This window comes from Culex quinquefasciatus, chromosome 3, assembly GCF_015732765.1.
Source record: "Culex quinquefasciatus strain JHB chromosome 3, VPISU_Cqui_1.0_pri_paternal, whole genome shotgun sequence".
Lineage (NCBI taxonomy): Eukaryota > Metazoa > Arthropoda > Insecta > Diptera > Culicidae > Culex > Culex quinquefasciatus.
The window spans coordinates 161,023,915-161,051,433 of record NC_051863.1 but is presented as its reverse complement, the minus strand read 5'-3'; the positions used below and the strand labels follow the sequence as shown (position 1 = coordinate 161,051,433).

The following is a 27,519-nucleotide window of genomic DNA, read 5'->3' as shown; positions in this document are numbered from 1 at the left end:
TCGTGAGTGTTCGCTTAAAATTTCATCAATTTTGGCAGCACTAAGCAGACCCAAACGAGCGTTGGAAGAAAAAAAGAACTAAGCTGAAAATAGAAAAATGGGCATGGCCCAACGCACACGACTGATTAGAATGCGTTTTTGAAATATTTTTTTAAAATGCTTGTAAAATGAATAGCATACCTTTTAATAAAAGTGAAAATAAACAGAAATGTTCACAAAAAGTTGCTCTACTCGTTGGTGTACTTGGTTTTAGTGAATTTCAAGGAACACTCCAGATTATCCAGCATCATTCAAACAAGACCGCTTATTAGGCTTAAAATGGGTTTATTTCCCCTACTTCAGCTATAATTTTTTGAAAAAATATTAAATTTAAAAAAGTTTAAAGGTGGTTAAACAAAGTTTCAAAAATATATTTTAGGAACAAAATTAAATCTACAATCGAAAATAAATTTTCATTTTATTATTGGATAAAAAGCACCGTTTTCAAGTTAAAAAATACTAAAAAACTAAAAAATATTTCATGCATCAAAAACACCCTCCAAAAATATTTTTGAAAGGCTGAGAAAATGTCCTACATTTATTTGGCTTTTTTGATATTTTGAAAACTATAAATTTTAATCGATTTTCAATTTTGAAAAATGAAACGTCACTTTTTTCTTTAAAGTGAGTGTAACGATTTAATGTTCTTGAGATATCACCGTTTGCGAAACTTTTGGTTGGTGCCAAAAAGGATTTTTTCTTTAAAATTAGTTAGTTTTTGAAATATCGCAGTTTGAAAATTGTAGTTTTTCACAATTTTCACGACACCTTGGAATGGTGTCAAAAAGGAGGGGTTGGCCCGATTTGCCAAACAAATAAATATGAATTTTTTTAATTCAGCTTTTTGTGATAAAAGTAAATTTAGAAAATATTTTGGGGTGTAACTAATAAAAATGAGTGAATTAATAAAAATAACGTGTTATATTTACAATAAAAAAAATTTACTCCACAAAATTCACGTGACAAACTCTATTCCATCCATGACTACAATCCAGCTCGTGCACCATCTCATGTCTACCATTATCAGCTGTACACCATCATTAGGGGGGAGGCAGGCTGGAAAGGTTGGATTAATAGCTCCCCAGCGCCCTAGCCGGCAATTCGGAGAGCCGGCACATGTATGAGCTTCTAAACGTTCTAAACAGTTGGAAATTGTTTTATCCAGCCGCTTGCCACGTTTTAACAAATTAAATATGTTCGCTGTTAGTTTCAGTATTCATAACAGAGTGATGCTCAACTGATGACCATTTTGAGATCTATAAATAAAAGTATCAAAATCGATTTTTAAAGTAATCAAGCACCATGCGTCTCCAACGATCAAATAAGCTCAATTTCAACCAACTTAAAACTAAATTGTCTCTATTCATCCCATATGACTCAATTCACCAGTTCAAAGTGGATAAATATGACCTGAAAACAAAACCGGAGCACAAAAGAGCAACAAACGAGCCCGATGTGTAAAATATAAATTACGATACGCCCCTTAACCACGACAACAAACCATTTCTGAAGCCGTGGAGTTGCAACAAGCCCTCGAAAAAGCTTCTTCCAAGTATCGTGTCACGAAACGATTCCCAAGAGGTACGAGCCGATTTGCATTTTTAATACACACTCTCTTCATTTTTCCTTCTGCTCGTAGGGGGTTGAAATTTGCGAAACACACAAACTTGATCCCCTCGCCGAGGGGGTCTTCCCCAGTTTTGCTCTCAGGCTGGAAATGCGGAACGGATACGGCGACTTTCAAGGTCCCTGTCCGGTGGCGGCGATTCAAGCAGGTCTCGTGCAGCAGCAGCAGGGTGCAGCCGAAATTGGCATAATTTTCCGGCACAAGTTCAACCTCAAATTGTGGCCCACGAAAACACGAGCTTTTGACGGCTCAAGGACGCATTGCCTAGGAATCGCTGCATTATTTGAAGGATTTTTTTAAAGTAAGAAAAATGACGATGCTATTAAAAACTCATCAATAACTTTACACCACTGGCAACCTTTTCCCCGATGAAAATTAAACCAAAACAACACACCAAATTGAACACAACTCACTTTTCTTCAAAATTCGTTGAACTACCGGCTATTCCCTTCGCCAGACTATTAATATTAATTATCCACGTATACGAGTTTGTGGCAGTTCATGTGCTGGCGCGACCTTCACATTCGACACCGATACACACGTACACCGTACAGACACACATACACGGGACAGGTCGCGTGATAAATTCCGTATAGAACGCAATTCCACGTGGTGGTGAAACTACAGAACTAATTTAAGGTATTTTGAACATTTTTTGCAGAAAATCAGATCACAATATCAAAAAAGTTCTTTTTCAAAATTTATGAATTAGGATTAACATCAAAAATAGGACACTTTCCCCTACAATATGGCTTACAACCTGTCAGAGCTCATAAATAGAAATCAAATTTTCTTCCTCCGTACTTTATTAGGACAGTTTATAAGGCAGTGTGTTGGTAGCTAGCAGCAGGGGGAAATCATCCTGAATCAGAAACTGTTTTCGATACAGCCGGTATTTTGCACCAAGGAATTTCAATCAAAACCGGGACCTTCCTAAAAAGCAAAATCATTTCGAAGCAAATAAGACTGCGAGTTCAACGCGTAGTTTTAAATAAATGTTACGTTAATAGTTAATATAAGCTGGTATAGAATATAGGCCCAAAAATAAGAAAGAAGGGCATAACATTTAAGTTATAACGATAAAAATAGTTTACTAAAATGAGCTAAAAAGAATACAAAAAAGCCCCAAATTTATGCTAAAATAACAAAAGAAAACAAAAATTGAGGATATGGGTCATTCCAGGTCAACTGAGTACACTTTTGGACTCGATCTTCACCGATTTGGACCAAACTTGGAGGGAACGTTCATCTATCGATAGTTAACAGAAATCCCAAGTTTGGTGCTGATTGTACCAACCCTCTGGTTTTGGCACCGCCCTCTTTTTTGACTATTTTCTAAAAAACTTTTTTTTCTTTTAATCATAACTTTGCAACTATTTGGGCAAAACACTTTCTACAGATTGCATTTTATAGAAAATTCTCCAAGGAATTCGATATTATATTTTAACGTTTTAAGTATTAAAATTCAGTTTTGACCAATTCCTTATATTCAATTCAATTCAATTCGGTTTTATTGGTGAATAATAAAGATACAATAAGTTCTTTTGAGGTTTATTACAGAGTTTTGGAGTTCCTTTCAGCTGTGTGTTACATCATAATCCATTTTGGAACAATTATTGCTTGTAAATAAAGGTGTCACCAAGAGTAAGAAAAATTAAGAAAAAAAACTTACTAAAATAAAATTCCTTATATTTTTATTTGTTTTCCTTATATTTTTATTTGTTTTATTTTATCACCATCGTGTTCCCCGGACAATTTTACATAATAATCAATGTAGACCTCAAACTGAAATGAACTATTGGCAAGATACAGCGATTTTACGGAAAAAAGTTTCATTTTGCGCAGCACTCGGGAGTACATGGTGTACTTTTCAACAAATAGGGATGAATCCCGCATAGTTCGGTTTTTATATGTGAGAAACTTATTTCAGATTAGAATTCATAGGACAGAGTGCAGCGCAAAATCAAACTTTTTTCAGTAAAATTGCTGTATCTTGCCAATATTTCATTTTAGTTTGAGGTCTACATTGATTATTATGTAAAATTGTCCGGGGAACACGATGGTGATAAAATAAAACATATAAAAATGTAAGGAATTGGTCAAAACTGAATTTTAATACTTAAAACGATAAAACGATAATATTAGTGGGCAGTTAAAGGTTAAAATTTTATTTTTATCGAATTCCTTGGACATTTTTCTATAAATTGCAACCTGTAGAAAGTCTTTTGCTCAAATAGTTGCAAAGTTATGATTAAAAGAAAAAAAAGTTTTTTAGAAAATCGTCAAAAAAGAGGGCGGTGCCAAAACCAGAGGGATGGTCCAATTAGCACCAAACTTTGGATTTCTGTTAACTATCGATAGATGAACGTTCCCTTCAAGTTTGGTCCAAATCGGTGAAGATCGAGTCCAAAAGTGTGCTCAGTTGACCTGGAATGACCCATATTTAATTCCATTTTTAGAAGAATGAACCTTTGTGTGTATTAATAGAAAAGTATTTTGGCAGCAGTCCATACAAAATGGCTTGAGTCTCGAGTAGACATTTGTATAACTTCATGAATTACACAGATCCGATTTCAAAAAAGAATATGATTGCCAAATAAGTGAACACAACTTGAGATACACAGTAAAAAATTGTGTAAATTTGGAAGGTTGAATGTTACCTCTTTTATAATGTAATTCTACCTCAATTTAGACTGAAAAGGCGACATTACACCAGAAAAGTGGTAAAATTATACATTCTAGAGGTAAAATTACACATTTTTTTCTGACATCTTCAAAATTTATGACTAGGCTTAGTGATTTTTCACGCTCAAAAATTGCAAATTTCACGGGGACCATTATTTCAAAACACCAAATTTCACGGAAATTTCGCGGAACGTGAAAAATGTTCAAATAACCCTGAAAATCTTTTGTTTGAATCTCAGAAACTACTTTTTATGCGAGATTATAAACTTTTTATAAAAATGAAAATTAACAGTACTCAGAAAAAAACGAGATGTTTTTAAAAGGTGATTTAAAAGGGAAAACTATTTATTTTATCTTGAATGAATCAAAGCTTGAATCTTCAAATTGCTTTTAATATTTTACTTTTCAATAAAGATAGTAGTCGAATTGTTGTTACAACGAATAAAAATATTACTAAATTTAGTTAGTTTTCTATGAAAAACTTATAAACTTTTATTTTCTCTTCTCTAATGGAATTCAATTTCCTACGGTCAATGATACATTGGAAGAGACTGTTTTTTATTGATTCCTACTTTTACATAAATGTTTGTTTTCATTGATTTAAAAAAAAAACTGTGCGGTCTTTAAAAAAAATACAATCTACTTGTTCAGTAAATTTCAACAAGTTTTGGTTTAAAAAGCCAACATTTGTAAAAATAAAAACTTTTTTGTGTGAGAATAACTGGAATCAAATTATTGATGTAATCTTCCTTGTGATAACTTGATGATTCCGATAATATGTTTTTTACTTTGAGTGATTTATGTTGACACGATATAAGTATTTGAAGCATTCACTTCTCAGTAAAAGTTGTCAACATTTTGTTAATGTATGTTTTGCTAACAATTCTTCATATGGTTCATATCACGCTTTTCAATTGAAAACTTATACAGTTTACTTAAAAAATCTTTTTAGATAAAATATTTATTCTGTTTTTATTTATTTCATAAAATTGAAAAAATAGAAAAAAATTGAAAATTTCACGGGATTTCACGGAAAACTTCAAATTTCACGAATTTCACGCTGTCCGTGAAATCGTGAAAATTCACTAACCCTATTTATGACTCATCAAAAAGGTCTTTCAAATACAAATTGTATTCAAATTGTAGGTCCAGACATTATATTCATCATAATTGCTGTGATCCGATACAAACAATTCTAGAGTTTTTTTTTTTTTTGAAAAGGTCCTATAAGCTATTGTGTTTTATATGTTTTAAAAAAAACTCTAGTATTTTATTTTGACTAGATTACTAGCTTATTACATGAGGAGCTATAGCTTGACTCAAGCTGCTTGAGTAATGGTTGCCAGATCTCGAATGTGTCACAGTGTAGGTCCGAATGTCATTTTCATTAAAATTATTGAGATTGTTTAATTTTATTTTCACGATATTATGACCAAGTGTTTTGTAGACGGTTCCTGGGATCCGAAATGAAAATCACTTTTTCTTAATATCTTAAATATTTTACGGTTTTTAACTCAGAAATCTATAATCAAATTTGAAGTGTTGACACAAATGTCAAAATTATGGCTAAGTGTCAATAATAACTAATAATAAAAAAAGCATTTTACAAAACATGTTTTGAAAAGGTAAAAATTTGATCATAATGGAGCACTCGGTTCGAGTAGTAGAAATGACAGTTCTCCCATAAGGAATACATTGTAGAAAAAAACAAAACCTGCTGTTTTCCGTTAATTGTGGTTCTATATTTCATCGTTGTCGTGCTATCTTGTCGCTCGTGCATTTTGAGCCAAATTGAGTTAAGAAAACCATCTTGTGCAGCTCTTCTTTTGACCTTCGATTCTGAGATAATCAATAAAACCAACAAAAAAAACTCCGTGCCTTATTGTCATACAAAAGAAGTTTCAATCTTGTCGTGCTATCTTGACACACCCTGAAAATTGCTGTAAGTGCGACAACTGGCCAAAGAGATTTCAGGTCAGAACGCGTTTGACACACGTACATGCCCGACTACCGTAAACATTTGAAATTATAACTCGCGACTCCGGCAACCAAATTCTACCAAACTTCGGGACAATGCACAGAATGGTCAACCAAACAAAACGTGTTTATTATTGTTTACATTGCGTGCTCTCGTTTTTGTTTATTCAAGGTCAAACATTAAAACGCGTTTTTTTCGGCACGCCAAAAAGCGACTTGCGACAAGATAGCACGACGACGTCTACAACCAAAACATGATTATTTCTTTCAATTAGGCAGAATTGTTCCGTTGGAGAAGGTCATCAATAGCCTACATAATTTTCACCATGTAGTGCACCTACTAACTTAGTTTCCGACGTCTAGCGCATGTTCAACTAAACATTGTTGTCGTCGTCTTTGGTCGCAATTAATGCTCACTCATTCATTTGCCCCAACCCTTTCCCCCCTAATAATATGCATTATCGATGTGCTCGTTCTTCCTTCTTTAGGAAGTTTCCTTCCCGAATTGTAGTGGGGTAAAAGTAAGGTTGCTGGACTTTTATTTCAAAAGTATTGACTGAAACTTGGATAAGTTGAAAATTTATATAAATGCAATAGGAATAATTAAATTTCACATTAACGATGCACATCAACTGGAGTTTTGTTTCTTTGAAAAAATTGGAATCATTGGTGCAATTTTCGAAGCAACCCCTGAGGTATTTACTACATTTTTCAACATTTTTCCAACGTAGAAATTTAAACTTTTGCAGACATCCAGGAAAATGCTATCAAACATTCAATAAATACCATATTGCCCCACAACATTTTCCTTCCTCTAAGGAAACCCCCTCCAAGAACTCTCCGATCGAAACCGGCTGATAATAAAACAGATGCTTCATCAACGTCGATTAGGGCACTTTCCCCGGCGCTCCGCTGATACCCGGTCCACCCTTTTTCCGAATGTATCGGGGACAGTTTCGGAATAAATTTCCGACAATTTGGACTGTTTACGATCGCAGTCGCACCTACTTTTTTTTTGTTGCACTTCTTCGGGAGAAGCCTATACCGGAATTTCGTAGCCCGAAGACCATCATCTATCATATACTAGCTACTAGCGCAAAGTACAGAGAAGTATAGGATAAAGTCGTGGTCCCAAATCGCAGCGCAGACTAATTACAATAATTTTGATTCTGCCTGGTGATGGGGTTTTTTGGGGGTAGGAATTTGGCCCCAAAAGCACGGACGCACAATTCCGGTCCCCGATGGCGAATTGGGGTCAATGCGAGTTGCAGTGTGCGTTTCTTTTGGAGTAAGCAAGTTGGTGGAATGATTTGACATTTCCTGTGCCAAGGAAGTAGGTTACTTCCACATTTCGGGTATACTTACTTTCTTGAGCATATAAAGAAACCTTCTTTTCGAAGTTGATGACATGCAAAAACTTAATCGAATACTTAAAGGTAGCAATCATATTTTTTAATAAAAATTTGTTTATCTTAATAAATGAATTTAAATATTTTCTTTTAATGTTTGACCTTGACCAAAGAGTTTTTGTTTGGCGGACTGTTCTGTGCATTGTTCCTAAATATGGCTCAACTTACTTAATTCACAATAAGGTTGATACCTTCTTCACTCCTTGCCAAAAATGGATCAGATGAAGGATTCAGACATAATTTTCATCCGAACATCTAAGATCCTGTTTCAAACAAGCACTAAACAAAACTTAAGCGGTCATAACATGCGATTTGGTTGCCAGATCATCAAATTTCATGACTCATCAGAAAGAACTTTCGATTACCAATCAAAACTACTCAAATGATCATATTATTTATTATTGGCTTGTTATGAAGGTCGACTCTGATTTCAAAGATCTGATAATATAAATGTGTATACCTATATTTAACTATTTTACATGTTTTCAGAAATAGGATTACCAATTCCAATGGCGTTTATGAGCAATTCTCTGAGATTTCGGTCATTCGATTTTTTTTGTATTTTCTAATCCAGCTGAAACTTTTTTGGTGCCTTTGGTATGCCTAAAGAAGCCATTTTGCATCATTAGTTTGTCCATATAATTTTCCATACAAATTTGGTAGCTGTCCATACAAAAATGATATGTAAAAATTCAAAAATCTGTATCTTTTGAAGGAATTTTTTGATCGATTTGGTGTCTTCAGCAAAGTTGTAATTATGGAAATGGACTACACTGAAAAAAAAATGATACACGGTAAAAAAAAATTGGTGATTTTTTTTATTTAACTTTTTGTCACTAAAACTTGATTTGCAAAAAAAAAAAAACACTATTTTTAATTTTTTATATGTTTTAGAAGACATAAAATGCCAACTTTTCAGAGATTTCCAGAATGGGCAAAAAATCTTTGACCGAGTTATGATTTTTTGAATCAATACAGATTTTAAAAAAAAATCGAAATATTGGTCGCAAAAAATTTTCAACTTCATTTTTCGATGTAAAATCAAATTTGCAATCAAAAAGTACTTCAGTGAATTTTTGATAAAGTGCACCGTTTTCAAGTTATAATCATTTTTAGGTAACTTTTTTGAAAATAGTCGCAGTTTTTCATTTTTTTAAAAATAGTGCCCATGTTTGCCTACCTTTGAAAAAAATATTTTTGAAAAGCTGAGAAAATTCTCTATATTTTGCTTCATTTTTCATTTTTTAAAAATAGTGCCCATGTTTGCCTACCTTTGAAAAAAATATTTTTGAAAAGCTGAGAAAATTCTCTATATTTTGCTTCTTCGGACTTTGTTGATACGACTCTTAGTTGCTGAGATATTGCCATGCAAAGGTTAAAAAACAGGAAAATTGATGTTTTCTAAATCTAACCCAAACAACTCACCATTTTCTAATGTCGATATTTCAGCAACAAATGGTCCGATTTACAATGTTAAAACATGAAACATTCGTGAAATTTTCCGATCTTTTCGAAAAAAAATATTTTCAAAAATTTAAAATCAAGACTAACATTTCAAATGGGCGTAATATCGAATGTTTGTTTTCAACAAGAATTTTCTCAGCTTTTCAAAAATATTTTTTTCAAACGTGGGCAAACATGGGCACTATTTTTAAAAAATGAAAAACTGCGACTATTTTCAAAAAAGTCACCTGAAAATGGTTATAACTTGAAAACGGTGCACTTTATCAAAAATTCACTGAAGTACTTTTTGATTGCAAATTCGATTTTACATCGAAAAATGAAGATGAAAAATTTTTGCGACCAATATTTCGATTTTTTTAAAAAATCTGTATTGTTTCAAAAAATCATAACTCGGTCAAAGATTTTTTGCCCATTCTGGAAATTTCTGAAAAGTTGGCATTTTATGTCCTCTAAAACATATCAAAAAACAAAAAAAAATTACAACTTTGCTGAAGACAATTTGTATGGAAAATTATATGGACAAACTAATGATGCAAAATGGCTTCTTTGGGCATACCGAAGGCACCAAAAAAGTTTCAGCCGGATTAAAAAATACAAAAATTGAAATTAAAGAAAAAAGACCGATTCCGTAGAGAACTGCTCTTATGTTCTTTTGATAGCCCAGCCTATGGTAGGCCAAATATGGGATCTTATTTTCATTACAATTTCTGAGATCCAGCTACAAAAAATGTGTAAATTTCACAATTTTGCATATTTCTGGAGATGGGGTTATCGGATATTTGGTGTTTAGGGATCGTGCATAATGCATCAACCATGTGGCCTCTTCAACACACACTCACAATAGTTTTTTTTATGCTTCTGAGTCGACAATGAATAAAGGTGCAGGAGCCGTTAAAAAAATATTGTTAGGCCAGGATTATTACATTTTCTTAGCAAGGATGGCGAAAAACGCAATAAAATTACCTTAAAAAAACAATGCGCCATGGGTTGCCTATGTACATAAGACCTTTTGAAAAAGTAAGCGAGAATTTTGTTTTATCACAAGTATCAAAACATTTCAATAATGAAGTTAATTTAATTGTAAAAACTTGTTTGGTGACACATAAGAGGAACACAAGTATAGGATTTTTTTACGCTCAAATGTTATTTTAACAAGACACGAAAATAACATATAAATTATAAATTTCACAAAAAAATAACAGTTAAAGCAAGCAGTATCCGATTCTTGCGCAATCAATTTCGTGAATCGTCGAACCTAATCATCACGTAATAAAAGGCCCTTCCGTTCCATCCGATACTATCCATCAGTCATCTGCGGGGTGGAAAAAAGCAGGCAATCCTGCCAACGACACTTTATTAGCTGCTAGAAGAAATTACAGAGCCGTTGATGTTTAACACGCGATAATGACTTGAGACTTGGGTAAGATCTACGTCGCTATCAAGTTAAAATCATAGACAATCGTAAACCAATAGCAAATAAACTGCACACAAACGTTTTAAATTACTGTTAAATCCACTTGTCTGTGCCCAACAAACTAATTGAAACAGCTCGAGTCCCAACCGTCACAACACCAAAGTTCAAAGATCCCACAGTTTAAAATATTCACAACCTCGTTACAACTCGGAACAAACCGAAAGACAATTAAACTGCTTGTTTGCTTCACTTACAAGCCAGAAACTCGAGGGGATTGTGGCGCTCCGAGTGGTTTATATCCGTTTGAGGAACCAAGTCACCGAACATGACACACAGGAAAATTTGAAGACCAACTCGCGACACTAGCAGGCAACGGAAGGAAGCCTTCTTCCCGTGCGAACTGATCCCGCGGACGGCCACCGAACGACTAAACGGCCAAGGACTGCGTCGGTGGCCAAGAAAGGACGATCCGGTGTGAATGGGGGAGTGCAGGATGTGTGGCCGAAGACGGAAGTGCGAGGAAGATCCAAATATAAGAAAAGTTTATTTGTATTTAATCTTCTGGTTTCGTTTTAAAGATTTCTTAGATATTTTTAATACATAAAATAAATTGATATGTTCAAAATTTTAAAAATAAAAATTTCTGTTTTAATTTAACAAATTCTAAAAAAATAAACTCGAAATTCATACTATTGCAATGTTAATCATAAATTCAAATATATAGGTATTTATTATACTTCAAAAATCTGAAAATTTAAAGCTATCGTCTTCATTTTCAACATCAGAACCTGCGTCTGCGCACAAAATACATTAACAATACGGGAAACAGTGTCTACCTGTTGCTGCTGCCGGTCGGGTGTCTTCGGTGAGCCTTCCAGTATTGAACTTTGAAGATGGTCCAGCTTTTTCCTGACAAATCTCTGCTCAATCACCTCAGCAACATCAACCGATTCTTCCTTCTTCTTCTCACTGGAATACTGCGGACTGTGATTCACTTGCAACCTTTGGAAGCTCCCCTCCCGGAGCATCTGCTCCACCGGACACTCGAGTTCCACTTCCGGTTTCTTCTCCGAACCCTTCGGAACGTTTTCCTTGTTACCATCCCGTCCCTTCCCCACCAACTTGGCGTTCTGGTCATCCTTGGCCCGTTTCAGCGCGTCATCGTCCCGAGACGAACCGGCGGTGGCCACCTCGTTGCTGGCCGGTTCCAGCAGGTTTATCTTCTCCACCGCAAATCGTTCCTTTTCCAGCGCCAGTAGCTGTTTCTGTTCCGCCAGGAACTTGGTAATGTTAAAGTCAAAACTTTCGTTGGCCATTTCGAGCGGAGTTCACTGCATTTCACAGAAAATGATTTGTTTGTCGATAAAATTAAGTAAAAACGTGATCTAATTCGCGAAAACCGTTGGAGCACCAAATTTAGGTTTGTTTACATCCGCGCCCACCAAATTTGAATGAAGGACTGTTTGACGTTTTGAGTGTTTGGTCAAGGTTAGTGTAACAGAAAGGTAATGTATTCATGATTGCATGTGAAGGGATGTCACAAATGCGTAATTTTTATTCATTTAATTCGAGCAGTTTTAAAAATTCTCAAAACAGAGTTTATCAAAATCGATCAAAATCCAACATTGAAAAACAGAAAATTATATTGTTATTTTAGAATGTTCCTCAAAAACAAGTAACACAACTCTACAACAGTAATAAAGCTTGCTCCAAAGAACAATCCACATATTCCTCCAGTTGATACTGAAATTATTATTATTAATTTTTTAATTATTGAAAGTAAATTTTAAAACTCACCCATCGCATCGGCAAAGCCGAATATGATGCGCCGACTGTACCGGACCTTCTGGAACTCCATGTCCCACTTGATGAGCGGAGCCTTGAACCAGTCGAACAGCACGTAATTTTGCAACGTGAACCCGATCGAGTTGCAATCCTTAAGGCACCGGCACGAGGCGAGGCTTTGGCGTATTTTTACTGCAAATTAAAAGATTTAGATTAATTGAACTCAAGTCGTTTGAAAACATACCGTTGTTGTCCACGAGACATCTCAACCGCTTCAACGGGCAAACCGGTAATCGAACTGCCGTGTTATAAAAGTGGGGAACACATCCGCAAAATTCGAGGCACAATTTGAGCCGGCACTCCAGCATGCACAAACTGTTGGTGTAAAATCCAACAAAGAACTCCAAGTTGGACTCGTTTGGGAAACGGCAGTTCCGTTGCTGGACGTAAAGATTCTCAATGGTGGAATCTGCCGTAACCGTTACCGGTTTGAAGGTCATTGTCAGGAACGATGACACTGCAGTTTTGACGAGTAGCTTTTTCAGAACCGTTGGTGCCTCAAACGGACCGTGGTAGTAGATCTACAATTTAAAAGAAATTTAATGGAATGAGCAGTTGATAAATTTAAACCTACATCTCCATTCGAGGACAAGTTACTCAATGTTGCCGCCGTGTCACGTTCAATGATGCTTATTTCAACCAAACCAGATCGAAGATCTTCGTCAGACAGGGGCTCCACAGAAAGAAATTGTAAAATTGCCGAGTTGAACGTATAACAAATCCCCAAATCTGTAATAACTCGATGCAGCTTCGCTTTGAGGCCATTTTCCAGCACCACTTCCGCGTCAACGACGTTGGAGATTTGGTTCAGAACGCTTTTCAAATCCAAATCACTATACTCGTCAAACTCTATCAACTGTTCCAAGCGAAACAGATGCGCCTCGGCTAGCGTCGCAAGAAACCGTTTGAATTTCGCTGGATCTTTGGGGTTGACACGGTTCGTCAGAGCATCCCGCGCAGTTAGGTTTAATCGGTCGTGAAAGCACACCGTCAAGCTGGGAAATGTGGCGTTCCACTCGTGGTAGTTGCGGTCGAGGGAAATCACGGTCGGGTTGGTAAGGTACCGCACCCAGAACAGGGCCACCAGATAGATGGAGGAGACGATCACGGAAAGAATGATGGACGCCCAAAATAACCTGGAATATAATAATATAATATATTCCATAATATATAATATAATATAATATAATATGGAATAATCATCATTTTTGGCAAGTGTTTGGGCTTTGTGATTTGTCAATGTTTTAAAAGTAGGCAAAAACTCTTACTTTTCTATCAAGACACTTTTGGCGTTGGTTAGATGAAAAACTCCATGCAGACTAGTTTTTTCAACGACTCGACGAATAAACTTTGAAATTGGAAACTCGTACTCCATGACGCAACCTTAAATAAAATTTCCGAATATTTATATTTAAATAATTATAACAGGGCTGCGGAGTCGGGTCATATTTCAAGCGACTCCGACGCCAGCTTTCTGAATTAAGCCGACTCCGACTCCGACTCCGGCTCCGACATTCCACAAATTGTTGACTCCGACTCCGACTCCAGCCTACCAACTCTAGCCGACTCCGACTCCGACTCCAGCTTTCCAAAATGTGTTGACTCTGGCTCCGACTCCGACTCCGACACCTAATCTGTATTTCAAATATTGAAAAACGCATTTTCAGCACAACAATTTTCTGAGTAAATTTGAATTATGTAAGTAAAAAAAAGTAAGTAAGTTTTCATTTACTGAAAAATTTAGTAGTGCAGATTTCACTAAATTTAACTGAGGTCAGTAATGAAAAATTGGTGTGCAGTAACTATCAAAGATACCCTGGTTTTGAAATAAACAATTTTCAAAGTAACTATTTTTTAAAGCATTTTTGAATTTATTTGAGAAGACGTACATGTACATTGTGTGATTTAGCCCAGTACACACTTTAAACATACAAATTATGAGAAAATTCTAATGTTTGAAAAATAAATTAAATGATATCAATTATATCACTCCGATTTAAGGCATTAAAAACAAATTAGACTTGTTCAACGATATTCAACGCAGTGCACGCAATTCAATCAAAAAATATAGAAATATAAAAAATGGGAATAAACCTGAATTATAACAAATATTGAACAATAAATAGGGTCGTAAATTATATAAAACTATTTGACAACTCCGACTCCAGCTCCGACTCCGAGCCTTTCAGAAATTTACGACACCGGCTCCGACTCCAACTCCAGCTCGTACAATTTAGCCGACTCCGACTCCGACTCCGACTACAGCTATTAGAGTTTTGACGACTCTGACTCCGACTCCGACTCCAGGTCCCCAAAAAGATCCGACTCCACCGACTCCGGCTCCGACTCCGACTCCAACTCCACAGCCCTGATTATAAATATCAATAATACATTCATGGCGCTTGGGATTGTGATTTAAAATTTCAGTTTTCACCCGCCGGCATCCGTTACTTTGAGTAACTTTTACTCATTGTTCAGCAACCCACGCAAAGCAAATTCGAGCACTCTTTCTGCCGTGCCATTTTCTCCCAGTGCACATTCCTTCGAGCACTTTTTCTGACAGCTCATCAGCTGTGAGAGAATCTGCCTGCGCGATGTAAATACGCCCGATCAAAATAACCAGCAAGGTTTTTTTTTGTACGCGATTGCGGAATCCTCAAATCAAACTGTTTTCATTCAACTTCCGTGCGCCTCGGTTGGCTGAGCTGTTGCGCTGGTGTGACTTACGCTAATTACGTGGATTAAGCGAGTGGCGGGTGCGTTAAGTTAAGGTTTGTGACTAAGTTGAAGGAGCCTGGTGGACCATGTTCCGTCTGGGCCCTGGGGGTTGCGCACGGTACAAGTGACCTCTGGCCAGCTGCTATGTGAGAAAACGTAGGAATAACACACAGAATTGTGCAATCAAACTAAGTCTTGAGCTGGAGGAAGGGTTAGCCTAAGCTTCGTAGTCAACAGTGAAAGTAATTAACTTTTAATCGAGCCTGACGTAATCCAACTGTGAAAGAGGTAGGTAACTTAAGTTAGCTAAAAGTTTAATATTTTCACTGACAAATCAGTTGTTTAGCAATCGAATCCTCCAAGCAAACTATTCCCGTTTTGGCTGGCCTTTTTGACCTCAGTCTGGCTAAAGAAAGAACAAAAACCTGCGATTTATGTGACAAAGTTGGGTGAATGAATAATTAAGTTTTTCCCTCTCCTTCATTGTTTTCGCACAGTAAAACGACACATTATTCGTTAATTATGACACTCGACTCGATTCGTAGCGTTTTCTCGAAAGCCCGATTGATTCTTATCAGTGCGGAGGTTGAGCCATAATCATTAACGTAACACATACTCAAGTTTATCAGCTAAATCAGAGGCCCCATTTTTTTCATACTCTCTCTAGACAAACAAAATTGCGCCTAAGCTGTGTCGAACTATGTTGAATGTGTCCCTGATAAAGTGATAAGCCAGCGCTCGAACGCTCCAGCCACTGATTAAGGGGAGGGCTGAACTTGTGAATTGGTGTGATAAGAAGTCGCGCGTAATCGAACCATTTGTTGTAAAATGAAAAAAATAGCAGCGGATTATGACGATCGCGCAAGCATGTGCTAAGTAGCCGCCTATAAAATAAAGTAAATCGACCCGACTAAGATGTGGAGAACGAACGCAGGTTGTGGTAAATGAGGCAGAGAGAGCGTGTGTCGTAAAACGCTTCTTGAACCAGTTCTCGGCTGCTGATGCAAACAAGCTTCTGTGTCTGCGGTAGGCAATGAATCACGGTTGAGCAAATATTGAAAAGATTGCGAATATCAAGTGTAGTTATGTATTAAATGTGAGAAAAAAAAGTTTCTTTCGGATACATTAGCATTTGGTATTAATTTCCTTCAAATTTGCTGATAATTGATATGATTTTTGACTTGATGCTTTTATCACAGCAGTAATGTCAAAAATTGGCTCAACTGCCACTCATAGCATGTCCTAAAATATGAAAATTTGTCAATTTTGAGTTATTTATGCAGTTTGGTTCTAAATCATGTGAACTATCAGAAAAAAAAAAAACAATAATATTGAGTACTTTGTTCCAGAAAACCGTACAAAATCCCACACTCTTAACACGTAGCCTTATGGGGCGGGATAAATTTGCCTTGAGTTTTACTCGGCTTGCTGTTTTTACACGGACTAGATTAGAGCGTAAGTTAAAAAAAAAACAGTCAAATGATTTATTTTGATTTATGACCTAACTGAAACACCTTTTAAAATATGATTCAATCAATCAGATACATGCAACAATTACCCACGAAAACATCATGATTAGAAAAAAAAAGTTCTCCGATCAGGCTCAAACAATTTCTGGTGGCTCCTTGGCCGTAATAATGAGATCGGAATTTTTGGTTTGGTCATTAGAAAGATCTACGCCGTGTCAGTAGAGGGTTAAGGTTTTCCGAAAAAAAAATCCATTTTCGTTGTTTTTGTCACTAATCTAATCTGATCAAACCTTAGCGCAGCCAATCTTTCAAAGGGGTTTTGGAAAGTGAGGTGCCTTAGGTAATATTACGTCTAGCACTCTTCTTGTTATTTATTAACATTTCGTCGCTGTCGTGCTAACCTGTCGTACGTGCATTTTGGGCCAAATTGAGTTGAGAACGCCATTTTGTGCAGCTCACAATGCCTCACCTTTTGACCTTCACAGATCCCCAATATTCGATTTCAATCCTGAGAAATTCAACAAAAACAAAAAAAAACTCCGTGCATTTTTGTCACTTTTCATATGAAAGAAGTTTCAATCTTGTCGTGTTATCTTGCCACACCCTGAAAATTGACAATTGCCCAAGGGGATTTCAGGTCAGAACGCGTTTGACACAAGTACAAGCTCGACTACCGTAAACATTTGTAATTATAACTCGGGACTCCAGCAACCAAATTCAACCAAACTTCGGGACAATGCACAGGAATGATCAACCTTTGGGTCAACCACACAAAACGTGTTTGTTATTGTTTACATTGCGTGCTTTCGTTTTTGTTTATTCAAGGTCAAACATTAAAACGCGTTTTTCTCGTAACGTCAAAAAACACGTACGACAGGTTAGCACGCCGGCGTCGATTTGTGGTGCGCCATTGCATTCGAATGCATTGAAACATCACATACGTTAAAGCGGCCAGGCCTACTGCGTAAGGTTTTATCGCAGAAAGATGATTCGTTGAAGTGGGTTGAGTTTCATCTCGGCCATTTTAGCCGCTTGCTATTTATTTTAAATTGATTTAAGAAAAACTAACTTAACCCACCTATGTGGTTTGTGCCTTCTTCACTTTTTACCAACAATGGTAAAAAACGTACATAAAAATCACATGAGAAGTCATCATTTTAGGCAGGGTTGCCAGATCTCTGATGTTTTGAACTCGTTGAAGGTCTTTCGATTACCTAACCAACGATGGGTCAAATGATGGATCCGGACATAGTTTACATGCATAAAAAAGAGAACCAAATATATGTGAAAACACATTTTATACAAAACTTCATTTTTAGAGCAGGATTATAGCCTTACTTCAGTGAGGAAGCTAAAATCTCTATTTTTAACGGCACCTTTTGTCAAACATTTTATCAAAAGACTGCTGAAATTCAATACTTTTCAATTGTTAGGCTAGATTTTTGAAACATTAAACTATTTTTCCTGAAAGGCCTAACTGCGTCCCATTTGCGTCCAAGATAGCTCAAATTTGTTGAAATGATGCGAAAGAGAGAGGAGGCAAATCATGCAACAGAAATTCGCTCCCGAACATCTCCGAGAAAATCAAACTGTTGATGATTTTTTTGTGAATTTCCTTGTTAGCACCACTTAAAATTATTTATTTCCCTTTGTTTACATACATTGCCACGTCTTCAAAAAGTGGCAGGTCCCTTTTCGATTTGTGACGTTACACTTGTAAGTGTAGTAGTGAAAAAGATGTTCCGCTGAATAATCAAGATGATGATTTTTTTTTAAAATTTCTTTTACCGATCATACGTGCGCAAGAGAGGAGAGCCATGCTCCCTTCGTATTTTTTCACTTGATGAACGTCCAAAAAATTTTTTTGATGATGATTATTCCATCGCTGACTCCCAAAAAAAATTGAGCCCATTAGGAAAACTTTTTTTTCGAATCATGCTGTTTTCGTGGGGAATTGCTGTAGAGTCCTGAAATTCTCCTAAAACCTAAAACTTTCCACGAATAAAGGATAGTCATATCTCGAATAAAGGATGGCCACTCAAGTCGGGAAATCGGGAAAGTCGGGAAAAGTCGGGAATTTGTGATTTTTTTTGTCAGAAAGTCGGGAATCCCAAGAATACATGCTTAATTCTTGAATAATTTTGTAATATTTTGATCAATTTTCAAATAAAATTCACTCAATTCTTCTTTAGTAACTTACATTAAATTTAAGGTTTCCTTCTCTATTTTAATCTATTTGAGAATAAAAAGTTTTATAAGACATTAAAAAAACCAGCATGAACCAAAAGTTTTTTATTTATTTTTGTTTATCAAACATTACCTCTTGTTCCTACTCTAACTTAAAACAACAAGAAACAACAAGAAAAATTTATATAAAAATTGAAAAAAAAAAATATTTTTATATATAAGATTCCAACTTGAGTCTGGCAATGTTTTTTTTGATAAATATTTTTAATAATTCAACTAAATTTATGATGTCATTTATTTTTTTTTACTTTAAATAAAGCTTGATTTTTAGTTATCGGAAAACTTTAAAGTCGTAAAAATCAATTCGATGTTCGTTCTAAATAAAAAAAAGAATTTGTTTTTTTCATTCAGAACAATGATGTTTGAAAGCATTAAAAAAATATTGAATTTGTTAATTTGTTGGTTCAAGTTATTGCAAATACATTAAATGATTTTTTTTTTCGTTGAAGCATTTCACATAAAATAAGTGGTAACACATAAAATCTCTTCAAACTGTTTTTGCCTTCCTCACCTTACTGAGGAAAGGCTATAAAATCACTCGAAAAATGAACTTCTTAATTCGACCTTGTAGACCCACCTTCACGTATACATATTGACTCAGAATCATGTTCTGAGCAAATGTCTGTGTGGATGTGTGAAGGTGGGTGGACAAAAAATTGTCAATCGATTATCTCCGGACTGGATCAACGGATTTTGACCGTATTAACCTCATTCGATCCGTCTTGGGGTCCCATAGGTCTCTATTTGAAATCAGCAAGTTTAGTTAAGTGGCGTATGTCCGGAAGATTGTAAAAAGGGTGGTTTTGCAAGAAACCCTATCATGTTATACATTTTCAGAAAGGTATTAAAAAGACCTTTCCAATGAGTCCAAAACATTTAGGATCTGATAACCCTATCAAAAGTTATTAGCACTTAAGTGTTATTTATACACTTTTTGGAGGCCGGATCTCAGATATTTCAGTAAAAATTATGTCCGGGTCCATCATGCGACCCATCGTTAGTTAGATAATCAAAAGACCTTTCAAATGAGCCTAAAATATCAAGGATCTGACAACCCTATCAAAAGTTATTAGCACTTAAGTGTTATTTATACACTTTTTGGAGGCCGGATCTGAGATATTGTGATAAAAATATTGCCTGAATCTTCCATGTAAACTTTCGTTGGATAGGTTTTTTTTATCAGACCTTGCCGATGAGCCAGAAAAATTGAAGGTCTGCGAACCCTATCAAAAGAAATCAGTAATAAAATTGATTTGTTAAACATGTTAAGGGAATGTTGCTATTTTTACTGAATGTATTGACTTTATGAATGTGAGGAAGGCACCAACCACCTAAAGGTGGATTAAGTATCGTTTTTATTGAAAAATAAAAAAATAAATAAAGCAGTTAAATACTGACAACTACTAATGTTGTTATTGAATTTTTGAATTACTGTTGATTTATATCAACAGTAATTCAAAAATTCAATAACAACATTTACAAAATTCAAAAGGAAACTTGGTAAAACATTTTTTTTTACGAATTCCTCTAACTTCTACTGGTGGCCTTTTAAAGCGTTGGTGTCTCAGGAAAAATTGTTAAGCTAATTACTTCATGAAATTTTGACAATTTTTATTTTTAAAATTTGAAAAATATCTGCAAAGGCTTTATGAAGAAATATATACCTAGCAAAAAAAAAAAAAAAAAACAAATAGTGAACTGCATTTTAAAATGAGCTGATTGTACCTTTTGTTTTAGTATAATAATTATTTGGTAGTTTCGAGGTACTGTTAATTGAATTGTTCACTAAGAAAAATGTTTATTGGATATTTTCAACTTCTGATTATAATTATTATTTTTCTTCTCCATTTGCAGCCACAACATCCACAATGCAGGTGCTGAGCAAGTGCAGCTCGGTGCCGGTGACCTGTCTGGAGTACGTGCACCCATGGACACCGTCCTGCGGCGTGGCTTCGGCCGAGTTTCTGGTGGTGGCCCTGCAGGACAGTTTCCGCATTTACATGGCGGTTTATCTGGTGAGAAATCAGTCTAGATTTGTAATTTCAATAATTCCTAATTCAATGATATCTTTTTTAGCTCTCTCTGGTGATGCGCGGTCGCGTCCCTACGCTCGGCGACCTCCGGCGCACGATCCGCGGCCTGATGCAATCCACCGCCTTCCTAACCATGTCCGCCTTCAGCTACTCGATCTTCCTGTGCGCGATAAGGCGTGCACTGGGGTCGTACAACTTCTACACCGCCTCGTACATTCCGGCCTTTATGGCTGCGTTCTGCGCGATTCTCGTTGAGCGACCTTCGCGCCGGGGTCTGCTCAGTTTGTACGTTGCGAATGTGGCCTCGGAAACCGGCTGGAACATTCTCAAGTCACGGGGGTTGGTGCCGGTTTCGTTGCCCCACGGGCAGATTGCGATTTTTGGGGTTTCGACGGCGATTTTGCTGTACTTTTACCGGTTGAATCGCCAGAAGGACTACAAGGACTCGATGTTTGACGTGTTTCGGTTTGCGCTGGGCGAGAGTGAAGTGATGAAAGCGCAAGAAGTGCCGGCGATTGAGGGATCGCGCCGGGATAGTCGACCACGGGCGGTGGGGTCCAGAAGTCCTGGTTCCACGTACAACGTCATCCAGATGGCGTTGCGAGCCTACGTTAATGTGATATCACGGGTTAAGAACCTGAGCAAACACGAGCTGTGTCGGCATCGGCACAGTTGCCTGTACAACATGCTGTCCGGAGGGGCGCGGATGTTCTCCATCGGGGTCGGCATTCAGGTGCTGATGAAGGTGCTGGTGCAGGCGAGGAGGTTGATTCGAAAGCCGTCGCTCGCTCGGCGGACCTTTTTGAGCAAGGACATCCTGAAGCTGGGCTGCTTCCTGGGAGAATTTACGCTTCTCTATAAGGTAAGGTGTTGAAATATGTCAAGTTTGTTTTAACGCTTATACTCACCTCTTCAACAGTTGTCTTCCTGTCTGTTGCGACACGCAACCAATAGTGATAAGGCGGCCTTTGCCATTCCGAGCGGACTTGTTGCCAGCGTGGCGTTCGCACACTACTCGGACAACACGATCGCCCTCTACATCATGTGGAAGATGCTCCAGGTAAGAGCTCGGAACAAACAAAAATCGCAATTTTGATCTAAATTTTTGATTTTAATTTTCAGACCTCCTACAACTGGGGCATCGAGAAGGGCTACGTCCCCAAAGTGCCCGGGTTCACCGTGTTCCTGTACTGCGCCTCGACGGCGTTACTCTTCCACGCGGCTACCATGGAGCCGATGAACCTGCGGCCAAGCTACTGGAAGTTCCTGCACAGCATCTCCGGCGGAAGGTTCGCCCGCAGTTGCTCTTGTTTTAAAGTTAAAAATAAATCAATCTTTTCTTAACTTTCCAGAATCAGCGTGATGGATCGCAGCGGGTTCAACGTGTACGGGCTGGCCACCACGGACCAGATTGCGCAAATTTCCAAGCTGTGCAAGACGAAGGCGGAGGTCGAGTTTCGGATTTTCGATGATTGAGCAGCGGCGGTGGAGAAAAAAATTACGACAAATGGCCTTAACTGGATAGTTGCTGCACTTTAAATTCGTTTGGATTCTACCCAAGGAGCCCACAGCCAATGAATAGTGTTAAACACTGCAGCAAGAAAAAAAAGAATAACTGGAATCCAAGTGCAGTTTATTTCATCCGTTTTTGATTGATTAAGATAGAAAAATGGCACAAAAACAACATGCTTCGCAACAACTTCAACTAAGGGACAAGGGCTAATGTTAGGTTCTGTAAATAAGTGACTTACAGTTTGATGTTTTGTATGCGTCTGCGTTAACTATTTTGTATTTTGTTTTAAAATAAATCGTCGGTGAATGGAGTCGAATATCTTTCAATAACGTTGTGCAACATCACATCCGTTAAATGCATTTTCAATGGAGTCGCTTGGTTGCTTAAAATTCCCGCTAACAAAACCACTCGCACGCGTCACTCACGAAAGCTTGTTCACTCATTCTCTGCGCGTCTCTCTCACTTGTTTGCCCAAGTTGTGGAGAGGAAAACTGAGAAAAATAAGCAACAGCGTTGGGATTTGTTTACGTCGCGCGCGTGACTATAAAAGCTCGCTCTTCGTTTGTTTTTCCTACAGAGAAAATGAGAGAGGGAGAGAGAGAGAGGATGAGAATTTTCCTTTCCGATCAGGAACTTCTGTGCAAAGGTTTTGGTAAGAGATAGAGAGAGATAAGAGGGATAAGAAACAAAAAAAGTTTGTGTGGAACACAACAAGAGCCTTTTCCAGCGGGCAGGCTGTTGTTTTTCCACCTGGTCTGGTTGTGTGGTGACGCGATATCGATGACGGGGATGACGACGACGACGACGTCATCTACTCTTTCGTTAGGGCTCTCACGAATTTGGATGGCAGGGGTCCTGAAAATTGGTTTTTGTATGCAAAATAAACCTTCTGCATTGGGAATGATCAAGGTAATTTAGACTTGTGTTAGAGGGAGGGAACAAATTTTACCAAATTAAGAGTATATATTATATAATCAATATTTATTGTAGCAATAAAAATTGAACTGAATTTATTGTAGTATAAAAGGGAAACTATTCAACTTTTAAACGAATAATCCTAAATTAGTTAGGAACAAATGCCCGCTAAATTAATAGCTCAACATGTTTGAGTACTGTAAACCGGGGTCAATCGGGACACATGGGGCGAATTTTTACAGCAGTTTTAACCATGTTGAAGCAAAATATTTTGATTTTTTGGTTGGTTTCGGTTAGAACAGACTCAGGCCAACAAAATGTATACATCCATTTCCAAATTAAAAAGCTTTAAGTGCTCTAAAAACTGCTGTCCCTATTCAGACTGTAGCCCCAATTCACCCCAGATTACGGTACCTTTTAAACTCTCCACAACAATTTTGTTTAAAGGAGTTTTTTTCTTTTGTTCATGCTGTCTTTTGATCAACTTTTGTTCTTCAGAAATCTTTGTTTTCTTGCTTTATGCTTTTCCTAATATTTATTTTTGTATGAATCTTATTTAGTTTTCATCTTCCAATAATTTTCTTTTCATATTTTGTGTATTCATTTTTTCAAAAATTGATTTTTTATGGTCAATTTTAAATTTATTTGCATGTTTTTCAATTTTTTATTTTGAGAAATCGTCAAAATGTATGAAGAACAGCAACTGTTTTAGTGTTTTGCCTGTGGAGGGAACAATTGTCGTAAAATCTTTATCCATTCTCAGATGTAGGACATTCATTAAATTTAAAACAACTTTCCCTAAGACACCACATTTTCAGAATTTTGCTAAAAAGTTATTAGCTTCAAATAACTTCTCCATACATTTTGACGATTTTTCCCATACAAATTTCAAGCGATTAGAAGGAGGGGTTCCCGTGGTCAGAATGAGCTCAAATTTGAAATTTAGCATAGTGATGGGTCAATCTTTGATTTCAGGAGTAGCTCCGTGAAAGCCCGAATTTGGACCATCCTAATATTAACTATTAACAAAATAAATTTGAAGACATTCGGTTTTATAATTGCCGAGATTGATATTTCAACACTGATTTGACCAAATCGGCCCAAAATTTTGGTGAAATGCTCAGAAAGTTCGACAGTTCGCTTCACGAATGGCAAAATTTCCAGCTAAAATCAGCTGTTATTTACCCGTTAAGGTGAAGCCGTTGATCATTTTCGAAGAAAATTGAACATAACTCAAAAATGCTCTGTACTGAATTAAATTTAACGCATTTCTGCTCCAAAATGAATCAGCATGTGCCGGTTGTTGCCTTCTTGAAGCCACTGAAGGAATTTTTGATCTAAATCAATTGTGCTTCAATATATATATTTATATAATTTTGTGATACAGTCATTGACGTCCTAGTTGGAAAAAAATGATTAATGACGATTTCCATAACTTCGCAAGGAATAGAATAATCGTTACTAAAAAGTATCAGCATGTGTATATATTGATGGCGACGCAAAATTTTTATCTTTGAACGAAAAATCATGGCAAAGATGGAAGTCTTCTGGTTAAGTTTCAACAAAATTGTTAACAGCGATGGAAGAATCATCATCAAAAGAAAATCTTTTGACGTTCATCAAAAGAAACAATCCGAAAGGAGCACGGCTCTCCTCTTTCGCACAGGAAAGATCGGTAAAAAGAATCTCAAAAAATCATCATCTTTATTATTCAGCGGAATATCTTTTTCACTAATACACTTGCAAGTGTAAAGTCACAAGTCGAAAAATGACCTGTCTTTTTTGTAGATGACCAATGTGTGTAAACAGAGTGAAATAAATAATTTCAAGTGAAGCTGACAAGAAATTCACAAAAAATCTTCGATTGATTGATTTTGCCTTCCTCACTGAGGTGAGGCTAACGTCATGATTCGAAATCCGGACACTTAGTAGCATATCATTTTCGTTATAGCTGACAAAAAATCATGTAATAAGTTGGAAATGAAGAAATATCAACAGGATGTAGTAATAACAGTCAGTTTTAATAGAATGCATGCAAAATATGTCTTTTCTAACAATTTTTCATCAGAATTTGAAAATTAAAATGACTTGTTGTGCTTCGAATCCCGGACACTTATAAAGCTGATTCGAAATCCGGACACTTTTGCTTCGAATTCCGGACACTCGTTTTTGCTAATGAATCGCACAAATTTGGACTGAAATGTTAGTGAATGGCATTCTTTAGGTATCAAATAAGCTGTTAACATCAAGACAATCGATATTTTATATCAAAATTTGCTAGAATTTAAGGAAATCAAAACCATAAATTTCTGTTTTGCCTTCCCGGTGCTTCGGACGCAAAATAAAGTGTTCAAACAAACTTTAAATAAAAGTTGATGTGAGAATTCATCAAATAACACAGTTTTGACATTCATAATGCGAACTTATATCCAAATAATTGATAAAACAAGATGAGATGTCCGGGTTTCGAAGCGTCCGGGAATTCGAATCATGACGTTATAATCCTGCTCTAAAAATAAACTTTTATCAAAAGCTCGAAGACCCACCTTCACTCAGAATCGAAAACTCAGTTTTCTCAGCACTGGATGAACCGATTTTGATCAAACCAGTTGCATTCGACTTGGTTTAGGGTACCATAGATCGCTATTGAATCGTTTGAAGTTTCAATAAGTAGTTCAAAAGTTATGCATAAAAATGTATTTTCACATATATCCGGATCTCACTTAAATGTATGTAAGTGATGTCCGCATCCATCACTTAGTACACTTAGTAGCATATCATTTTCGTTATAGCTGACAAAAAATCATGTAATAAGTTGGAAATGAAGAAATATCAACAGGATGTAGTAATAACAGTCAGTTTTAATAGAATGCATGCAAAATATGTCTTTTCTAACAATTTTTCATCAGAATTTGAAAATTAAAATGACTTGTTGTGCTTCGAATCCCGGACACTTATAAAAGCTGATTCGAAATCCGGACACTTTTGCTTCGAATTCCGGACACTCGTTTTTGCTAATGAATCGCACAAATTTGGACTGAAATGTTAGTGAATGGCATTCTTTAGGTATCAAATAAGCTGTTAACATCAAGACAATCGATATTTTATATCAAAATTTGCTAGAATTTAAGGAAATCAAAACCATAAATTTCTGTTTTGCCTTCCCGGTGCTTCGGACGCAAAATAAAGTGTTCAAACAAACTTTAAATAAAAGTTGATGTGAGAATTCATCAAATAACACAGTTTTGACATTCATAATGCGAACTTATATCCAAATAATTGATAAAACAAGATGAGATGTCCGGGTTTCGAAGCGTCCGGGAATTCGAATCATGACGTTATAATCCTGCTCTAAAAATAAACTTTTTATCAAAAGCTCGAAGACCCACCTTCACTCAGAATCGAAAACTCAGTTTTCTCAGCACTGGATGAACCGATTTTGATCAAACCAGTTGCATTCGACTTGGTTTAGGGTACCATAGATCGCTATTGAATCGTTTGAAGTTTCAATAAGTAGTTCAAAAGTTATGCATAAAAATGTATTTTCACATATATCCGGATCTCACTTAAATGTATGTAAGTGATGTCCGCATCCATCATTCAACCCATCGTTGGTTAGGTAATTGAAAGAACTTTCCAACGAGTCCAAAACATTGAAGATCTGGCAACCCTATCTCGAATTATTACCACTTAAGTTATATATGTATTTTTTTCTGGATCTAAAAAAATAGCTGAAACTTGTGTCCAAACCACTCATATTACCCATTGTTGGTAAAAAGTGAGGAAGGCATCAACCACATAGGTTGATTAAGTTAGTTTTTATTTAGAAGTTCGGGAGCGATTTTCTTTTGCGCGATTCACCTCCTCTCTCTTTCGCGGGTGAAGAATGTTCGCAAGTGAAAAAGATTTTTTTTGCGATTATTACATCCCTGCACCTTAACCTTCCTACGGTATTGGGGTCCTTTTCGGTCTTTTTGAAAATTAAATTCGCCATAACTTTTGCTATTCAAACGCTAGAGCCAAGGAATTTTCTGACAATAAATTTATAGTATAAATACACATTTTACAAAACAAATAAACCTTGGACGGGTCGTCCAAGGTAATCGTTATGGGGTCCTAGGGGACGACCCTAAAAAGGTTACTTTAAAGGTATTGGGGTCCTTT

At 36.5% G+C, this 27,519-nt stretch overlaps 3 protein-coding genes and 1 long non-coding RNA gene across 5 annotated transcripts in view; 2 read left to right on the top strand and 2 right to left on the bottom strand.

Moving 5' to 3' along the window:
• LOC6041123 (coiled-coil domain-containing protein 66) overlaps positions 1-12,066 on the bottom strand; it is a 40,901-nt gene extending 28,835 nt beyond the window's left edge. The window contains exon 1 of one of the 2 annotated variants that reach the window (XM_038259997.1): positions 11,452-12,066. In XM_038259997.1, coding sequence (XP_038115925.1) covers positions 11,452-11,931 — 480 coding nt within the window. In that variant the 5' untranslated portion in view covers positions 11,932-12,066. Of the gene's footprint in view, positions 1-2,079; positions 2,794-11,451 lie in introns of those variants that run through there. The other variant, XM_038259999.1, reaches the window with a different exon arrangement.
• LOC119768794 lies at positions 1,043-2,011 on the top strand. The gene is made up of 2 exons (XR_005278228.1): positions 1,043-1,620; positions 1,679-2,011. It is a non-coding gene; the product is annotated as an uncharacterized LOC119768794 (long non-coding RNA).
• Positions 12,067-12,263: 197 nt separating the features above from the next.
• LOC6041124 (sodium channel protein Nach) lies at positions 12,264-15,730 on the bottom strand. The gene is made up of 6 exons (XM_038261310.1): positions 15,657-15,730; positions 13,729-13,843; positions 13,035-13,596; positions 12,645-12,981; positions 12,413-12,592; positions 12,264-12,358 (listed from the first exon to the last, which is right to left on the bottom strand). The coding sequence occupies exons 2-6, from the start codon at positions 13,833-13,835 to the stop codon at positions 12,264-12,266; spliced, it is 1,281 nt and encodes a 426-aa protein (XP_038117238.1). The 5' UTR covers positions 13,836-13,843; positions 15,657-15,730.
• LOC6041125 (transmembrane protein 135) lies at positions 15,034-22,750 on the top strand. The gene is made up of 6 exons (XM_001850377.2): positions 15,034-15,466; positions 20,749-20,909; positions 20,971-21,789; positions 21,847-21,987; positions 22,050-22,216; positions 22,280-22,750. The coding sequence occupies exons 2-6, from the start codon at positions 20,763-20,765 to the stop codon at positions 22,401-22,403; spliced, it is 1,398 nt and encodes a 465-aa protein (XP_001850429.2). The 5' UTR covers positions 15,034-15,466; positions 20,749-20,762; the 3' UTR covers positions 22,404-22,750.
• The last annotated feature ends 4,769 nt before the right edge of the window (positions 22,751-27,519 follow it).